Genomic DNA, 18,365 nt, shown 5'->3' with positions numbered 1-18,365 from the left:
GTCGAGTAACAAACAAAGCTGTTAAATTTAACAAACCAATTTTTTTTTAGTTTAGTCATGTTGAATATTTAAGTTGTCACTAAGTACAACTTAACATTTCAAGTTGACTAAAGTTATTTGTGTTGACAACTAAAAATTTTACGGCAGCAGGGTAACAAATTATTTTCAAATTGACTCAACAAATTGGTTTTTTTTTTTTGTTTGTTTGTTTGTTTGTTTTTTTTTACAGTGCATATGGTCACTGGAAGACCATGTTGAAAAATGTGCATCACTATTTTTTGCCGGAATGAGTTTAAAGAGCTTCTGGCATTCGCGCACTCTCATTTTGATCTTAAAGTGTTTTTTTTTCTTTTCTGCAAAACACAAATGTCCATACAGTGAAAATCAATGGGGTCCAATGTTGCTTGTTGTTGACTTTTTTTTGCATACTACAGAAGAATGAAAAGCATACAGGTTTGGAACAACATGAGGATGAGTAAAAGTTTTGAGTGAACTGTCCCTTTAACATGAAAAGCCCCACAGCACTGACTTTCATTTGAACTATTTGCAGACATAAGAATCAAATACAACTTTTCAATAAGCAGTTACTTTCATCATATGTACATTTTTTTTTCTCACCACTGAGATAAAATCAGTTATAATATGATTGAGCATCTGACAAACAGTGATTACTTACTTAAACTGTTCCTGTACATTACATTACTGTCACTTACATTTGCATTTTACATATATGCACTTGCTTCAGAAGAACAATTATAATGCATTCTGACAGCTTTTTGTAAAGGGGTTGCGAGTTTAGTTTGCAGATTTGTTTTTCCTATGGGTTGTTTTTTTGCAAACTGATTGTCTCAAATATACCTACAGAGGTGATCAACTTTGAAGTGAAGTCACAGTAAAAACAACTAATAAAATGTAAGTAATTAAATGAAAATATGGTATTGGTGAGTTATGTTCTACCTCGTAGCACAGTTACACAATTTTGAAAAAAGCAAGTACTACATCAGCTTAATTATTCAGTGAATTAGTATAAAAAGTTATACAGGGCCCAAACAAGTAAACCTCTTGTTTATTTCCTTTATTGTCAGAGTGGTTTGATTTTTGTTTGACAATAGGAGCTGCTTTTTTAATTTTTTTTCGGTTTTTCTATTATGTGTGTTTTTGAGCAATTATTTGTGTGTGTGTGTGCGCGTGTGTAAGGGGTTGGAATAAACAGGGGTGTTCAGAATCTGTCTCTTTTATATCTTTTAAAATGAATAAAGGAGGACAATAAAGTAACGTGTTTTTTTCTTTTCTATTGTGTTTTTTTTTGTTTCATAGTTTGTTTCACAAATGTTTTTAGAAACGCATTCCATGCTATGCTGCACTTAAAGTAGTGCCAAGCTAAATTCTGTTTTATAAATAACGCCTCATTTCCACAAATAGTGCAAGTGCATGATTAAGTTATAGTAATGGTATACTAGGCAACACAATTGTAACCATAAAGATCCCTGCAGCAACACGCACTGGGTTTGATTTAATGTTTTGTGTATATAAAATCATGATTTTAAAATGTGTGGAGTTTGTGTTGTTGAAAGGATAAAGTAAAAAAATAAATAAAACTTTGAAACAAAATATTTTATGTGACATTAGATTAATACAAAATTTTTAAGATCACTGGTCTTTTTTAGAAACTCTAAACTATTCAATAATACAATGCAAATAGTGGTCTCGGACTGTTGGGTCCCTATGTGCAAAAATATACATACATACATATGAAATATACAAAAGCAAACAGATAAATAAACAACATATGGAAGAGGTTTTTACATGAAGCTGATCAATAATTAGATGCATATCATGTGACCTGATACCAGATAGCTTTCCACTTATGGTCCAAGATCCAAAGATCCATAATGGATCCTGCCTACAGCGGTTGTGAAATTTAATACAATATCAGTTGCAGAGAGCTGGACCAAATGAAACTTGAATAACAGACTTTCAAATAAAAAATTATGAAAAAAAAAAAAAAATCAAAAAGCACTTTTTTGCTTCTGTAGATGGGATGTTTTCATGATCATGGGTGCCGTATCAGGTTTAAAGTTGAAAAAGAGATACAACTGCTAAGAAGTCATTAAAGCAGAAAAAAGCATGTATTAGGTATTTAGGCAGAACTAAATTAAGGACCAGTTTAGAGGCACAGATTGGACTACTTTGGAAAAAATTACAATAAGGGATAGCCTATGTTGATTTTTCCATAAAGCTAACTATTAAAAAATATAATAGTTTAGAAAACATTCAACAAGACTTCAACAAGTCATTAATTTAATTATTTGTACTCCTTTGTAATGTTATTGTATTATCATTGACCTTGTTGTGCAAAAATATGTTGTATGGCAAGCTTGAAGATTCAAGATTACATCAGTTACAAAAATGCATTATAAATTTTAATTAGAGATTTTACAGGAATGTATAATTCATATAATTCAATAAGTTTTGACATCAGTATTGCACGACGCTACAAAATGTGACCCTGGACCACAAAACCGGTCTTAAGTAGCACAGTATATTTGTAGCAATATCCAAAAATACATTGTATGGGTCAAAATGATCGATTTTTCTTTTAAGCCAAAAAATCATTAGGATATTGAGTGAAGATCATGTTCCATGAAGATATTTTGTAAATTTCCTGCCGTGAATATATCAAAACTTAATTTTTGATTAGTAATATGCATTGTTAAGAACTTCATTTGGACAACTTCAAAAGTGATTTTCTCAATATTTGGATTTTTTGCACCCTCATATTCCAGATTTTCAAATAGTTGTATCTCGGTAAAAAATTGTCGTAAAGAACTATACATCAGTGGACATCTTATGTAATTCAGCTTTCAGATTAGCCTATGTATTAATCTCATTTTTTAAAAAATGTACACTTATGACATTTTTACACTGACCCTGGGTTTTGTAGTCCAGAGTCACAAAATATGCTCTTTCGTTCTCGTGTTTTGGATGTAGAACGTGGCTAAACAGATTTAGACTAATTGCCTACTTTTAATTTGCTCAATTTGTACACCTTAAAACTGATATCAAATGGTATTATGTACTTTCTGATGTATTGAATTATGTTATTTTGTATGACTAGCAAGCAAGACTGTTTTTTGGAAATCGCGGTTGCTCCGCCCTATGAAAGCCCTCATTGGATACACGTGACCGTGCCTAGGCGTGGCTTTACGTCCTCGCGTTAGATTCGGGCTGGCCTTCGTCGAGGTTCAGTCGATTTCTGTTTCATTGATTTGTCGTGTACCAAAAGAGTAAAAGTTTTAAAAGTTTGTGTTCCGCTAAAGTGCGATATATTTTCGCTGCAGCTGTTTGCAGGTCGGCAAGTGTGAAGCGCTGTAATTCACATTTTAGCCCGTTTCCTTTGTGACGGTGAGTTTTCGCGCGCATGCATGTGCTGCAGCGCCGTCCATTGTAGTTTGCTGTTAGAATGGTGCAACCTCAATTATTGCAATACGTATTTTTCTTAAATCTATTTTTTAGTTGTTTCAGTTTGCATAGATGTAGAATGCATGCTTGCACGATGCCGTATAACAACGTTATATATTTGTTTTGTGTGTGTGCATTTTCTAGCTAGCACGTAAGCTAACTCTTGCTATTTAAACCCGCGCGTATAGAATATCACGCAAACTACGATTTTGTGAAATGGTCAGACCTAAATCCGGATAGTACGGTTATCCAGGAATATTAAAAAGCATAAATCCCTAAATGTAGTCTGAACTGCTTTCAGGCCTCTGGCCTGTTCATGCATGCGTAGTTAACATTAGCTCGTTAACATGTTAGCATTACATAAAAGGCAGTACCAAAACTAAGTCGTTTTTAAGTTAGTTGTAAGTGCTTCAGTGAATTATATTAACGTTAATAAACGGGCTCATACTCATCTCACAGTAAATGTACTAACATTTTTATTTTATCATATTATGCAAGTCATAAATACGGCAACTTTTTCTTTCTTAAATGAAATAACTTTATTTCGAACGAGAGCATATCTGTAAATCATATTCGTTTTAAATGACTGAAATTTAAATTACCCATCCGGCTATTGGTTTGCATCTGTAACGTTAGTCTTTTGTGCATTTCAGGTCGACATGGGTAAGAAACAAGGAGGCAAATCAAAGAAAGAAGTTCAGGAGGTGGAGGAGTTTGTGGTGGAGAAGGTGATCGACCAGCGAGTGGTCAATGGGAAAGTTGAGTTTTTCCTTAAGTGGAAAGGCTTCACAGAGTGAGTTTATTTATTTATTTAGAATTTCTTGCAGGTATAATGAATGGGTGTTTTTTTTTTTTTCTTAATTTTAATTCATGCAATGAGAGTAACAAGATAAAATTGTATTCAGTGCTGACAACACTTGGGAGCCTGAAGAGAATTTGGACTGCCCTGAACTAATTGCTGCATTCCTGGAGTCTCAGAAAGGAGTGGTGGAAAAACCAGAAGCCGTAAAAAGAAAATCCTCCACTGATGAACCAGAAACAGAAGAGAGCAAGGCGAAGAGAAAGAAGGAAATGGTAAAGTTGTGTGTTGGTTATTAGTTTCAGGAATTTGAATTTAACATTGATTATTGATAAAACTGACTGAAGTAAAACTGTTTTGCTCCAGTCTGACAAGCCAAGAGGGTTTGCAAGAAACCTTGAACCAGAGAGGATCATTGGAGCAACTGATAGCAGTGGAGAGCTCATGTTCCTCATGAAGTGGTAAGAAACCCATGTAGTTTTGTGATGCATTTGATTGGAAATAAAAACATAACCTTAGCAATATACATCCATAGTGGAAAAATGTAATTTTCCTCACCCTCATATGGTTCCAAACTTGTATTGCTTCTGAGGAACACAAAAGACACTTTTAAATATGTTTTAGTCATTTTTGTTCAGACAATGAAAGTTAATGGGGGTTAAAACTACACTGAATCTCAGTTATTTTAATTGTATGAATGAAAAATGAGATCATTTTTCAAAATATCGTGTTCCACAGAAGAAAGTCCTGAATGCATGAAACATGAGGGAATGACCCCTAAAAAGGGTGGCTTTGTCATTTACTTGCCCTTGTGCCATTCCAAACCTGTATGACTTTCTTTTATGAAAATACTTGAACAATGAAGTATTTTAAGAATGTTGGTCAATAAATGGCTTCATTTCCAATCATCTTTCTGTTGTACTGACCAAATAGAAGTCAATGGGAACCGAAACTGTTTGGTTATCAAAATTCTTCAAAATATCATCTTTTGTGTTCAGTCATAAAGGTTTGGAACAACATGAGGGTGAGTAAATGATGAGAATTTGTTTTGGGGTAAACTTTCAGGTTAAGATAATTCTGAAAGGCCTGTAGGGGGCAGCATGCCCACATGCAAAGATTTAGAGATGGAAGATAATGGCTTGTGAAGTGCAACACTGCGTTTTGTAGCATTTTAACCAGAGATCTGTTTTGTGTTTACAGGAAGGACTCTGATGAGGCAGACCTGGTACCTGCAAAGGAGGCTAACACCCGTTGCCCACAGATAGTCATTGCCTTTTATGAGGAAAGACTAACTTGGCATTCCTGTCCTGAGGATGAGCAACAATAGCTCCCCACATCTTGCTAAAATTGTGCTTTAGTGTCTTCCACCTGTACAGTATTAGCAGAAGTGTTGATAGCCTGACGGTGGAGGATTTTTTTTTTTTTTTTTTTTTTTTTTTTTTTTTAAATGTATTGAGGTTTGGCTGGAAGCTTTGTGCATGACTGTAGTGAACCAATGAAAGTATGTACAAATGAGATGAGTGTGTTTTTAAGGGTTACTATATAGGGCGCTTTAACTGTTTGTTTGAACTAGGTGTCACTGCAGTGCTGTTCATCATTAATGCACTGGCTTTTCTTCTGCTCATCTTGTCATTCAGAAAGATCCAAAACATGTATTCTGTTTATGTTCATAGTTTCTTTTGGTGGACAATGCTGTCATTACCGTAGTAGTTTTTCCTTTTAATTCTTGTTTACATGAATATTGGAGTTGTCTGTTTATGTAAATGTCTGTGTAAATATTTCTTATTTTTTAGTTCAATAAAGGTTTATATGCCTGCTTTTAATATGCTTGCATGTGTCTTAAATATCCAGTGCAGATGTTTTGTCTGATATTTATGGATAAGGAACCTTTACTAAAGTGTTTTCTGTTTGCATGCAGTACGCTTTCATATTTGTGGTGATTCATTTTCCACCACATACCAAAAAACTGGTTTAATGGCATGGCTTTTGTTATTTGACAGGCTTTGGAACTGCTTTTAAAAGAATAGTTCACTTCAAAATTAAAATTTCCTCACCTGACCATCCAATATGTAAATGAGTTTATCAGAACAGATTTTTTTTAGTGACTTAGCATTACATCACCTGCTCACCAGTGGTTCCTCTGCAGCAAATGGGTGCTGTCAAAATGACTCCAGTCCATCAATTATCATTTTGTGAAACGAAAAGCTGAATGTTTGTAATATATTTGACAACTTCAAACCATTTTTTGTGCTAAAATACAAGCCCTTTATCCAGAATATGTGACCATGGAATAGCCAAAAATACTTTGTATGGGTCAAAATTATCATTTTTTTCTTTTATGCCTAAATCATTATGAAATTAAGTAAAGATCATGTTTCATTAAGAGATTTTTTTAATTTCTTACCATAAATATATCAAACTTAATTTTTGATTAGTAACATGCATTGCCAAGAACTTCATTTGGACAACTTTAAAGATGATTTTGTCAACATGTAAATTTTTTTGCACCCTCAGATTCCAGATTTTCAAATAGTTGTATCTCAGCCAAATATTGTTTTGTCCTAACAAACCATACATCAATGGAAAGCTTATTTATATTGCTTTCTTAAGATGGAGATGGACCTTTTCACTGGAAGAAACATTGTTATGGATTATGGATTGGTATTTTGGCCAGAAGCAAATTAAATGATTTAAAACACTGCAATGATGGATTTGTTTCTTATGCAGCTTTTCACTTCACAAGACATTAATTGATGGATATTCATTAATGTTTTTATCAGCTGTTTGAACTCTCATTCTGTCCGCAATGGTGGCAATGGACCCAATGCTGAGTAAGTCATGTACATTTCACCAAAACTGTACAAATGAAGAAATGGCCTGAGGGTGATTAGATTTTAAAAGATTTTTCATTTTTACATTTTATAATACGTTGACCTCTAACGTTGCTGCTCACTAAACATATTTGCCGCCTTCTGTTATTTTAACCTTGTGTGTTATGGTTACACACCTCTTTAAAACTACAAAATGAATAGTTCTCTTCTGCCTGTTTTGTAGGTCAAACCTGTTTTGCAGTAATAACAGTGCATTTTAACTGAAGCTCGTTACCATCTGAAGATTAAAAATAAGGAAGAGTGTGTTTCCCTTAGTTATTTCACAGTTAATTTGCTTTCACTCTGACTGCATTTGTGGGTAGTTTCTCTTCTGCATTGGCCTTTGGCCATCTTTATGGGAATAGGTCCTTTGCGGAAAGAGTTAATTTGAGTGTGTGAACAGAAATGTGAAAGCTTGCATCAGTATATCACTTTATTTTTCAATAGGCTCCAAAACACTGTGGGTTGCCTATTTACAACAAAAAGTGCCTTACTGCCTTTACCGTTTTGTGTAGGCTATCCTGTGTTGCATCGCTGTCTCAGGGCCAGTTCGTACGACCTGACTCGGTACAATTTTGTACGATTTCTGTGACGGTTAAGTTTAGAGGCGGGGTTACGCCTCATCAATCGGCCAAATTAGTGGCACTGAACATAACAATGCCACTGAACTGAATGGAAATTTTCCCGATTATAGCTGCTGAAAATGGTCAATTACTGTCATGTTTTGGGCTGTACTATTTGGTCAGACCGGGTAAAACAACTGGAGTACTATTGACTGCCAAAAGTTCTAACAAATCTAAAAAAAAAAATGTCTTAGGAACAAAAGGCATGTGGTTGGCCAAACTGAACCAGGATTTCCAGGGCAAGAATTTTGGCTACATTATATTTGTTCTTATAATTTCCGGTCAGGTAGGTGAAATATTAGGCTAATGTCTTAATTAATACTACTTGTACCTGTCTTTACCACCTGTTATCTTTAGTTTGTCAAAATATTGCACCCTTTCCTGCTTACTGAGTCCTTCTCTATATGATTTAGCAGCTTCCACACGTTTTTCCCCTTGGTTTAGACAGCATAAATGAGCAGAACAACATATTCAGTAGTACATTAACCGTGCAATCAATGCTGTTGTTTACATCTGAGTATCTCCAATATGGCCATGCATCCGGGCAACTGACCAAAACGTGAGGTAAGTGCAAACTCACTATTTCTACGAGTTTGCCACCTTGTAAAATACGTACGTTTTTCACACGTCGTATGAATTTGTACAAGTGAGGTTGTGTTCTGTTCAAAGCACAGAGTGCTTTTAATCTACAGTCATTTGAGAATTTAGGAAGTAGATAAAAGAATTACCCAAATTTTGTAATCAGAGCGACAAATGACTTATAAATGTTTAATTGCACAATTTAGTTGAGTCATAAATTTTCCAGAGCCAGATTCTTTAATTTTAGCTTTTTTGTGGTTGTCTTTTGGAGGTTTCTCTTTTAATATATCCGAGTGTCAATCACACAACTCAGAAGCTGCTGTCCCAGACATTAGCTGGAATATATTGTGCATATCTAAAATACACACAGACATTCAGTTAACCATGAAAAAAAGCAATGTGACCAATAATGTCATTACATGTCCTGACCTCTCTGTTGCCTTCACCATAAGGGTTAGAGTTCATAGTTAATGTTCTGTACACTTTATCAGATGCAGGATGCAGATGGCATGTCTTTCTTCTTGCAAACTGCTTCAGATTGTGTCTCAGAAGTCTTAATTACAGTTGCACATCATGGAAATTCCACAAAAACTTGTGTGTAATATGGGTCATGGTAGTCATGTTATCAAATTGAAAAAAAAAGTCATGACAGTCATGCACTATCTGACTGTCTTATTCAGTGATCATATCCTGAAACAAACAGGAGTATGCAAAAGTATATAAATGCACTGTCAGATCTTGACCACAAAAAACACATTTATTACCATTTGCTGAGCTGGTTTGTCTCATGACAAAGATTAGCAGCATGGAGATGGACTTTGAGTTCTGAGGCTTTTTCTTTTCTTTTCTCTCTCTCTCTCTCTCTCTCTCTCTCAAGAACCTGTTTTTGTAATGTCATCCTGAAATAAGCAAGTCAAGTGACGAACTAAAAATGCTTTATGGTGATAATAAAACTACACTGGCACTTGTTGGCTGGTGTATGTGTGTATTTGTACTGGCTATTTAAAGGGTAATGTATTGTACAACAGCTAGTATTGAGAGACAGATTGTACTGAGTGTCTCATGTGCTCTGTGCAACAACGGTACAATCCAGTATCTGTACATATTGTGGTCACAAGTACTGATTGATGTGGTAGAGGTAACACGGTGTCTGTCTTATCACACAGGGTATGGTATTGATAGGCAAAAGTCCAGCTTCCCACCCTACTGGACCTTTGAGTAAATTATCAACATAAAAGAATTTGCTCATATATATTTGTTTGTAGATCATCAGGCTATTTTTAACATCCCTGCAGAGCCAAAATGCCAAAATGGCTTCTTTAGTGAAATAGTACCATGGGGAAAAAACTTTTGGAAGGAAAAACATAAAAAGCATGACTTAAGTTAGATAACTTATGTATGCAAATTTTGACTTGTACACACTCCACCCAATGGGGCTTCCCATGCATCCCTTCCCATATAAGTATGTATAAGTGTGGTGTAAACGGGGTCTCATTTAACAGTGGATTTGCCTTAAAGGGTAAGAAAATACATGAATTGCAAAATTCCCTGATCAGGATAGAAATGCTTAATAGACACGACTTAATAGATGTGTATGTTTAGCTACATTTCCGTAAACAGTTCCAGCAGAATAAAGCTGAAGAATAGCTGAATGTTTCATGTGTTAGACAATGTCAACAAATGAACAAGAGAATCTTGGAGAGCAGCAGAGCGGTCAACTCTTGCCTGAGGAGAGGAACATTGTAAGTAACCAAATACTGAAAACCAGCCAAGCACATCAACACATGGAAGACAAGGACCAAGACAATGAAAGGTAAAAGCTATATGTTAAATATGAAAGTGTTATATATTTTATATATATTTTTAACAGATTTTATAATCTATTATTACTAAGTGAATGTCTTAGGGATCATTTGCACACTTAAAATATATATGCAATTCTGAAACAAATATTTGTGTACACAATAGTAAATACCAAAACTCAAAACTGCAAACATTCTGCTCATGTTTTGTACACTTCCAAGAACTTTTATTTGTGGGCATGTTTATCTACAGTGTGTTTAAAATGCATCACTGATGCCAGCTGAAATTACTGCATCTTGTGGCAACATGTTCTCTCCACATAGCTGTCATGTGCCACAGACCACAGATTGTGGCAACTGTAAGTGTGACTTGCCTTGTGAGGTTTTAGAAAGTTTTAAAAATTAAACTGAAATGATAAAAAGAGACATATTTATCTTTACAAGATTTTTTACTTGCTATTTTTGCTTATTTACTAGTCAGCTTAATACTTCTATATGTCTAAATGATGTCTATTATGAGTAATAATGCTTTAGATCTGTTGTGGGTTTACTGTCAAGTCCTATTTAGTTTGCATCCTTTTATAATGGTCTCTTAGCAAGTCCCTTAATACATTGTCACAGGTTAACAAAAAGAATATAAATCAGGACTAATGATACTGGTAAAAATAAACCACAGCCACTTGAATTTATTCCCGTGATCCCTCAGAAGCCTATCCCATGGCCAGAGTGAACAGGAAGGTTGGTTAAATCATAACCATTATGATTTCTGAATGACCCATTTTTGTAACTTAGTAGCAGTAATAGGTTCTGGGTGGATTAGGAAGCAAGCTCATTATTGTGAATGTTACAGCATGTCTATGTAGCCTAGTTCATCTTCTATTTACAGAAAAAAGCTGTTTTAAGATACAGATAAACAAATGATGTCCTGATTTCATGCAGCATTTCTGAACTCTAAAACAGCAGCTATATTTATTAAGAGAGTCGTTCTTTCTTTCTCTCTTCATATATGGTTTAGGTGGAAGGAGTCACTGAAATTGGTGTCTACCTGACCACTAGTTGGCTACCAGAAATAAAAATTAAACTTCTTTTTAAAAATTGTACAAAACTATCGTGCATAGTTGTTATTATAACATTTTATGCGATGTAATGTTAACGCACGTGTCGATGTTATACACGACAAGCACAATCAAAAAAACTGGGAAGTACTAGAACCCAGCTTCCAGAGAAGTCAGCGCATGCGCACATCAATTTCTGCGAGTGAAAAAGACTTTCATTTCCCACACGCGATTTGTTTGCCACTTTCAATCACATCAGTCCCAGGAGCACCTGGACCACGGTAGCAAAAATACACAACACGACAGAAAAGGTGAGAACAAAAATGAATGTAGTCTATTCCAATATAACAGGAAAAGACATATAAACATTTGACGAATCAGTAGAGTAAACTTTTGTGTTAAACAGTAGAGAAAACTTTGTTGTTGATCCAGCTGCCGTTCATTTGAGTGAAATCTGTAGCCGTTCCTTGTACATTTTTAATACTATTATTTGATATTTTTGCCGGTCGTTGAACGTTAAAAGCTCTGGTTGCAACTTATAGACTTGTTATTTTAGAAGAATGTATTACAACACACGTGTCAAATTAATTACATTTTTGTGTGTTTTGGGAAAAAATATGCATTGTAACATTGACACATATTCTATCAAAACAAAAGAAGCTGTTTAGAATATATTTAGTCTCTTTTGTCATAAGTCTACCCTGCTTTAAAAAAAAAGTTAAAGGTATATATTGTTTCTGTATGGTGAATCAAAATGTCCTATATATGTATGTGTGTGTGTGTGTGTGTATATATATATATATATACACACACACACACACACACACACATACATATATAGGACATTTTGATTCACCATACAGAAACAATATATACTTTTAACTTTTTTTTAAAGCAGGGTAGATATATATATATATATATATATATATATATATATATATATATATATATATATATATATATATATATATATATATATATATATATATATATATATATATACACACGCACACATACATATATAGGACATTTCGATTCACCATACAGAAATGTGTATATATAAACACACACCAAAATCAGGTCAAAGTAGCCGTGATGATCTGAGTTCAGTCTAGGGTGCTCAGGTTCTCTTCTTGTTTGCTGGTCAATTAGTCTGGGATTCCCAGTCAACTAAGTAATTAAGTTAGCATCAAAGTGAATTAGTTCAAGTATGAAAGTAAGTCATTGATGGCATGTTTCTTTGGACTATTGTTGATGGGACTTTTATTTTTGGATTCACGGAAAATGGATGGCTCACATTAGAAATGATTCTCTCTTGCTTAGCATGTCATTGCTAAGCATACACAGGAAAACAAAGCTCGATTTCATTGAAGGAGGCAAAAAGAATATCTGGGTTTGCTGTAGCATAAGATTGATTTATTGTTTTAATGTCTGACATTAGCTATTCATCACTGCAAGCTGCTTCCCCGCTCAATAGTTATGAAAAGTCATCATTGGTTTTTAACCACTTATATAGTAAGTGTTTAGTAGCAAATTGATTTATATTTTTCATTGTTTTGTCCGTAATAACAGTTTACATAGTTATTTTTTAGTCTATTTCCTATTCTCATTTTTTCTTTAGTCTTAGTCTGTTTAGTGCAATAGAACTAAAACAATCCAAGTAACACAGCACTAAAATAATCTAACAATAACAAACAGTTTGTTGTTTTTTATTAGTTCTCTAAGTTACTACTATTTGTTCCTCTTAAAAAACTTTGATCTTGCCATGAAATAGGCTTATATGCTGGTATGACAATAAAAATCAAACTGACAAACAGTCTATTTCTTTTTTTTTTTTTTTTAGGCAGGTCTCTGAAATGGAAAAAACAAACCTTGTGATGAAGGTGAGTGTTTTGTTCTTTTCGCCTTCACATTTTTTTCTGCTCATATACAGCTTCGCTTTGTGTGACTCAGTAGTCTTTATCAATATAGTAAACTGATTTTTCAGATAAAACCTTGCCTCTGCAGGCAAACAGTAAAATATTAAGTCTAATCTGGTGTTTTATTTGCCGATCTGACAATAAATTAGATTTGTATACAAATGAAGTCTATAGTTTTGCTAAAATTAAATGTGTTAGAATTTGCAGTGATTAAACATTTAAACATTTGCAATGATTTGCTTGGTTTAGATCAATGATCACTTGATTGTTGATATAGAGAAAGAAAAGGAAAGCATCTCAGATGGAAACGGGTTTTTATTTACACTTTGTAACTGAACTGCTATTGCATCATGCCTTTTGTCTGGAATTTTTTTAAGAGGAAACTGGTAACACATAATTCCACCAGCAGCTATTGGAGTTTCCAGTTAATTTGTTTGTCAAATTTCTTTTCACTGTCATGCATTAAAATAACTTAAGTGATGTGTTTGTTTAAAAGTAATTGAGGTGACTGTCTGTCAGATCAGGTGCAACTTTTATGGCTTGTATGTGTTAGCTGTTTTTTTAGAGAAGTGTTTTGATTGACCTCAAATGGGTTTGTTGGCTGATGCAACAAAGTGTGTTTATTTGAGAGAAATTTCAACTGTACTTTACAAATCGGTGCCAGATACCCTCCAAAACTCCAGTTAGCATGAAATGTGGGTGAAAGGGCAGAGTCTGATTTAAATTGGTCCTAAAAAGAGGTAAAACTGTAACTGACAATGAGGAAAAAGTACAAGCATGCTTTCTGCTGAGTCACTTCCTTGCTGAATTTGAAACACTTCACTGGTCATAAACGCTAACACTTATTTTTTTCTCTAACTGCAGGAGTTTATAAGTGTTTGGGTACGAGATCCTCAGGGACACAAGGAGGATTTCTGGCACGCGTACATCTCATATGAGATCTGTCTTCATGTGAGTTCAGTACCCACATTTACGCCATACTTACTAATGGGGGATAAAGTTTGGCTTTCTGTCTATATCAGTTTTTTTTTCAGCACCACATGTTCACTATATTTTTCTTGATTGTAGACCAATAGTATGTGTTTCCGAAAGAAGACCTCTTGTGTGAGAAGGAGGTATAGTGAGTTTGTTTGGCTGCGTCAAAAACTACAAAACAATGCTTTGCTCATGTAAGTATTTAAGCTCATTTAAGGATATCACACTCTGGGCAACACGGTATAATATTTTAAAGGGGTCATGAACTGAGGTATTAAAATTCCCTTGATCTTTTGACGTCATTATATTATTAAAAACACCCTGTAAGTTTTTTTTAAAACTTTCTTGTTAGTCTAATGTAGTAGTATGGCTAAACACTCCCTCCGCAGAAGAAGATCAACGCCTGCTTCTACATCACTGCCTGTTTAGCTCCGCCCACATATTCGGCACGCATAGCGTAAACAATGAGAGAGACAAACGCAGGTCTACTCAGAAATCAAATGATAAAGATGGCTCCAAAGACAACAAGACGCTGTACAGTGCCAAGTTGTGGGAAAAAAAACAGTCTTTGTATTGCCTTCCTTCTGATCCCAACATTAGGAAAGTGTGGATGAACTCAAAACAGGACAGAAAATAGCCTATTACTTCTAAATTATGATATTTTGATGTAAAAATCTTGATAATAGTATAAGAGGACCTCAGAAAACAGTACAAAATAATGAAAAAAAAAAGCAGTTTATGACCCCTTTTAAATTTGAAGACTTCATACGCTGGGCAATATTATATTTTTATTAACAATAAAAAAAATAGTAATGAGTAATAATATTTTTTCAAGTAACTGCTTGTAAAAAAACTTGATTGTTATTAATATAAGTGCAATCTCCTTTTCTTTGCTGTTTCTGTAGAGATTTACCGAAACTCCCTCCCGGAAATCCTTTTTTCAATCTTAATAGTGATTTCCAGATCAGTCAACGGATGCAGGGGCTGCAACAGTTTCTTGAGGCGTGAGTTTCTTCACTTACTCTTTGTCATTTATGATTAACTTGATTAAAACACAGTTGAGGTCAAAAGTTTACGCCCTCATTTTAGAATCTGCAAAATGTTAATTATTTTACCAAAATAAGAGGGATCGTGCAAAATGCATTTTATTGTGTTTTTTTATTGCTGACCTGAATAAGATATTTCACATAAAAGACGTTTACATATAGTCCACAAGAGAAATTACCCGTTCAAAAGTTTACATCCCCTTGATTCTTAATGCTGTGTTGTTACCTGAATGAACCACAGTTTTTTTTTTTTTTTTTTTTTTGTTTAGTGATAGTTGTTCATGAGTCCCTTGTTTTTTATGAACAGTTAAACTGCCTGCTGTTCTTCAAAAAAAAAAAAAAAAAAAATCCTTCAGGCCCCACAAATTCTTTGGTTTTTGTAGCATTTTTGTGTATTTGAACTCTTTCCAACAATGACTGTACAATCTTTTCACACTGAGTATGACTGAGGGACTCATATGCAACTATTACAGAAGGTTCAGAAGCTCACTGCTGCTTCAGAAGGAAAAACGATGCATTAAGAGCCAGGGGGTGAAAACATGTTGAATTTGAAGATCAGGGTAAATTTATCTTATTTGTCTTCTGGGAAACATGCAAGTATCTTCTGTAGCCTCTGAAGGGAAGTACTAAATGAAAAATGTTCAAAAGTTTTCACCCCCTGGCTCTTAATGCATGGTGTTTCTTTCTGGAGTATCAGTTAGTGTTTGAATCTTCTGTAATAGTTGCATATGAGTCTCTCAGTTTGAAAAGATGGATTTAAAAATCATACAGTCATTGTTGGAAAGGGTTAAAATGCACAAAAATGCTGAAAAAACCAAAAGACCTAAAGAATTTTACTCAAGAACAGCGGGTAGTTTAACTGTTCAGGACAAACAAGGGACTCATGAACGAATATCACTAAACAAAAACAGATGTGAATCATTCAGGTAACAACACAGTATTAAGAATCAACCGTATGTAAACCTTTGAACAGGGTCATTTTCATAAATTCAACTATTATTTTCTCTTGTGGACTGTGTGTAAACACCTTTTATGTGAAATATATTATTCAAGTCAGAACTAAATAAACAAAAGCATTCATTTTGTGTGATCCCTCTTATTTTGGTAAAATAATTAACATTTTGCAGATTCTGAATGGGGGATGTAAACTTGACCTCAACTGTAGGTCATGGATTTGATGGATTCCTATATTGGTCAATTCTTACGGTTCTCAGACTGGGATGAAGGAAATGCAGTATTTTTGCCATCTAGTGGCTGCTGGAATGAGACACAGTCGTGTCATTTATTTTTTTACTCTAACCAAAAGCATTTATTGTCACATGAAATATATATTTCACAATATTTAATAGAATAGAAAATAGAGACATTAAAATGGAAATTAATGTATTTGACACAGTATTAAAATTGCCCAAGATCTTTGATCTGTTAATTAATTAATTTTTAAAAATCTGTGTTAAATCCTACCATAGTTTAAATTCTTTAAGACGTGTTTGTTAGACTAATATGAGGGCTTTCTTTTATTATTCTTTAAATATTTATTCTTTGTCACATTTTTGTCATCAAATCCATTTAATGAAATGGCTTCTTTAAATGGCCTCATCACCAGTTTCTAAAAATTAATTACATTCCATGTTTTTTTATTTAAATGTTTGCATCCATAGAATTCTGCAGACACCATTACTGCTGTCAGACAGTCTGCTGCACCTGTTCTTGCAGTCACAGCTGAGCATTGCAAAAATGGACGTGTGTGCACAGGGACAGACACATTACACGGTTGCACAGGCAATACAGCGATGTGTCAGCTGTGTCCGTTTCCCTGTGGAGGAACAGCAACAAGAAGAAGACAGCAAAACATGCTGTGACTCAGATTGTGAAAGGTGTGTGCCTTTGTCTCACTATATAATAAACTTCCCCAATGCTACTTGATAATTATGATAATTGCTTAAACCAGACGGATTTGGCATGTTAAATGTTTTGTGCATCTATAATCATGCCACTTTATAACTGTCAAATGTTTTTATATGGTATGTTGTTTTAAAGAAGTCTCTTCTGCTCACCAAGCCTGCATTTATTTGCTCCAAAGTACAGCCAAAACAAAATAAAATATTTTTATTATTTAAAATAACTGCTATCTATTTGAATATACTTTAAAATGCAATTTATTCCTGTGATCAAAGCTACATTTTCAGCATCATTACTCCAGTCTTCAGTGTCACATGATCTCTCAGAAATCATTCTAATATGCTGGTTTGCTGTTCAAGAAACGGTTTTTATTTTTATTATAAATAATAAATGCAGGCTTGATGAGCAAAATAAACTTCTTTAAAAAAAAAAACACAAAAATCCTACTGTTCAAAAACTTTTGACTGGTAAGTGTATATACATAGATGTTGAAAAAGAATAGACATTTTTGCTGTTAATGAATAAAAGGGGCATTTAAATATGATGTAGGTTCAAATAATGTACAAACAGTACATTTAATACATACAAAAATTGCAGTTTAAACAGTGAATATTCATGTCGAATTGCATTTGTATGTTATTTTTTCTTTTTGCAGTACAACATCCTCTGGCTTGGGCAATAGTACAGGACGTGCCACACCTGTTGAAGAAGACTATTCCTATAATGAAAGCTTTTCCCATGAATTTCAAGCCACAACCTCTGAGGCAGAACTCTGTAGCAGCCTGTCGTCATCTCCTGGCGACCAGTAACGTGCACCCTTGTTATATGAACTCGAGAGACATATACATACATGTTCACACATACTCTGTCAAAGAGAGTTGCTGCTCAGTTGCTGCTTAGAGCCTCCAGAGTTATATTTGGATGGATATCGAGAGAAAAAAGATCTTGATTATTGTTTTATTACATGTTGCGTTTATGTCCATGTTGTTTTGAAGTCTTTTTTTTTTTTTTTTTTTTTTTTAAATACAGAGATGTCTTTATTTAATTGTTTGTGGATATCATATTAAATAATCCTCCTTTATCAAAGGTCTGACCTGGAAAGAAAAAAAAGTATTGGAGAAAATTGGAAGGGAGCATCATTCTAAATGTTTTTCTTGACACCATCATTCACGTGCACTGTGGGTTTAATGAAACAAGCTTTTAAAAACGCTTCAGCATTTTCAGCTGTACAGATGTGCTTTTGTTTAACAGATTTTTAAAAAAAATGTAAGGTGGTAGTTTATTACCTTAAATGTTTCTTAAAAATTCTTATATTAACGTTGCTAAAAATGAG

The 18,365-nt window shown here is 34.1% G+C and overlaps 2 protein-coding genes across 2 annotated transcripts; both read left to right on the top strand.

Moving 5' to 3' along the window:
- Positions 1-3,200: 3,200 nt before the first annotated feature.
- Positions 3,201-6,084, top strand: cbx3a (chromobox homolog 3a (HP1 gamma homolog, Drosophila)). The gene is made up of 5 exons (XM_051136921.1): positions 3,201-3,405; positions 4,116-4,255; positions 4,368-4,536; positions 4,628-4,722; positions 5,462-6,084. The coding sequence occupies exons 2-5, from the start codon at positions 4,122-4,124 to the stop codon at positions 5,586-5,588; spliced, it is 525 nt and encodes a 174-aa protein (XP_050992878.1). The 5' UTR covers positions 3,201-3,405; positions 4,116-4,121; the 3' UTR covers positions 5,589-6,084.
- A 5,285-nt stretch (positions 6,085-11,369) lies between these two features.
- On the top strand, positions 11,370-18,050 carry snx10a (sorting nexin 10a). Its single transcript, XM_051137011.1, has 7 exons — positions 11,370-11,501; positions 13,034-13,073; positions 13,974-14,060; positions 14,178-14,278; positions 14,990-15,088; positions 16,792-17,007; positions 17,688-18,050. The coding sequence occupies exons 2-7, from the start codon at positions 13,047-13,049 to the stop codon at positions 17,839-17,841; spliced, it is 684 nt and encodes a 227-aa protein (XP_050992968.1). The 5' UTR covers positions 11,370-11,501; positions 13,034-13,046; the 3' UTR covers positions 17,842-18,050.
- Positions 18,051-18,365: the final 315 nt, after the last annotated feature.

The sequence above is a fragment of the Labeo rohita genome, chromosome 19 (genome assembly GCF_022985175.1).
Source record: "Labeo rohita strain BAU-BD-2019 chromosome 19, IGBB_LRoh.1.0, whole genome shotgun sequence".
NCBI lineage: Eukaryota > Metazoa > Chordata > Actinopteri > Cypriniformes > Cyprinidae > Labeo > Labeo rohita.
The sequence above is the reverse complement of the archived record's forward strand: the minus strand, read 5'-3'. Positions and strand labels throughout refer to the sequence as shown.

Coding starts and splice junctions, on each gene's coding strand:
- cbx3a (XM_051136921.1), top strand. CDS start 4,122: ATGGGTAAGAAACAAGGAGGCAAATCAAAGAAAGAAGTTCAGGAGGTG. Junction 4,256..4,367: donor AAGTGGAAAGGCTTCACAGA/GTGAGTTTATTT, acceptor AATTGTATTCAG/TGCTGACAACACTTGGGAGC. Junction 4,537..4,627: donor CGAAGAGAAAGAAGGAAATG/GTAAAGTTGTGT, acceptor GTTTTGCTCCAG/TCTGACAAGCCAAGAGGGTT.
- snx10a (XM_051137011.1), top strand. CDS start 13,047: ATGGAAAAAACAAACCTTGTGATGAAG. Junction 14,279..14,989: donor CAAAACAATGCTTTGCTCAT/GTAAGTATTTAA, acceptor CTGTTTCTGTAG/AGATTTACCGAAACTCCCTC. Junction 17,008..17,687: donor TGTGACTCAGATTGTGAAAG/GTGTGTGCCTTT, acceptor TTCTTTTTGCAG/TACAACATCCTCTGGCTTGG.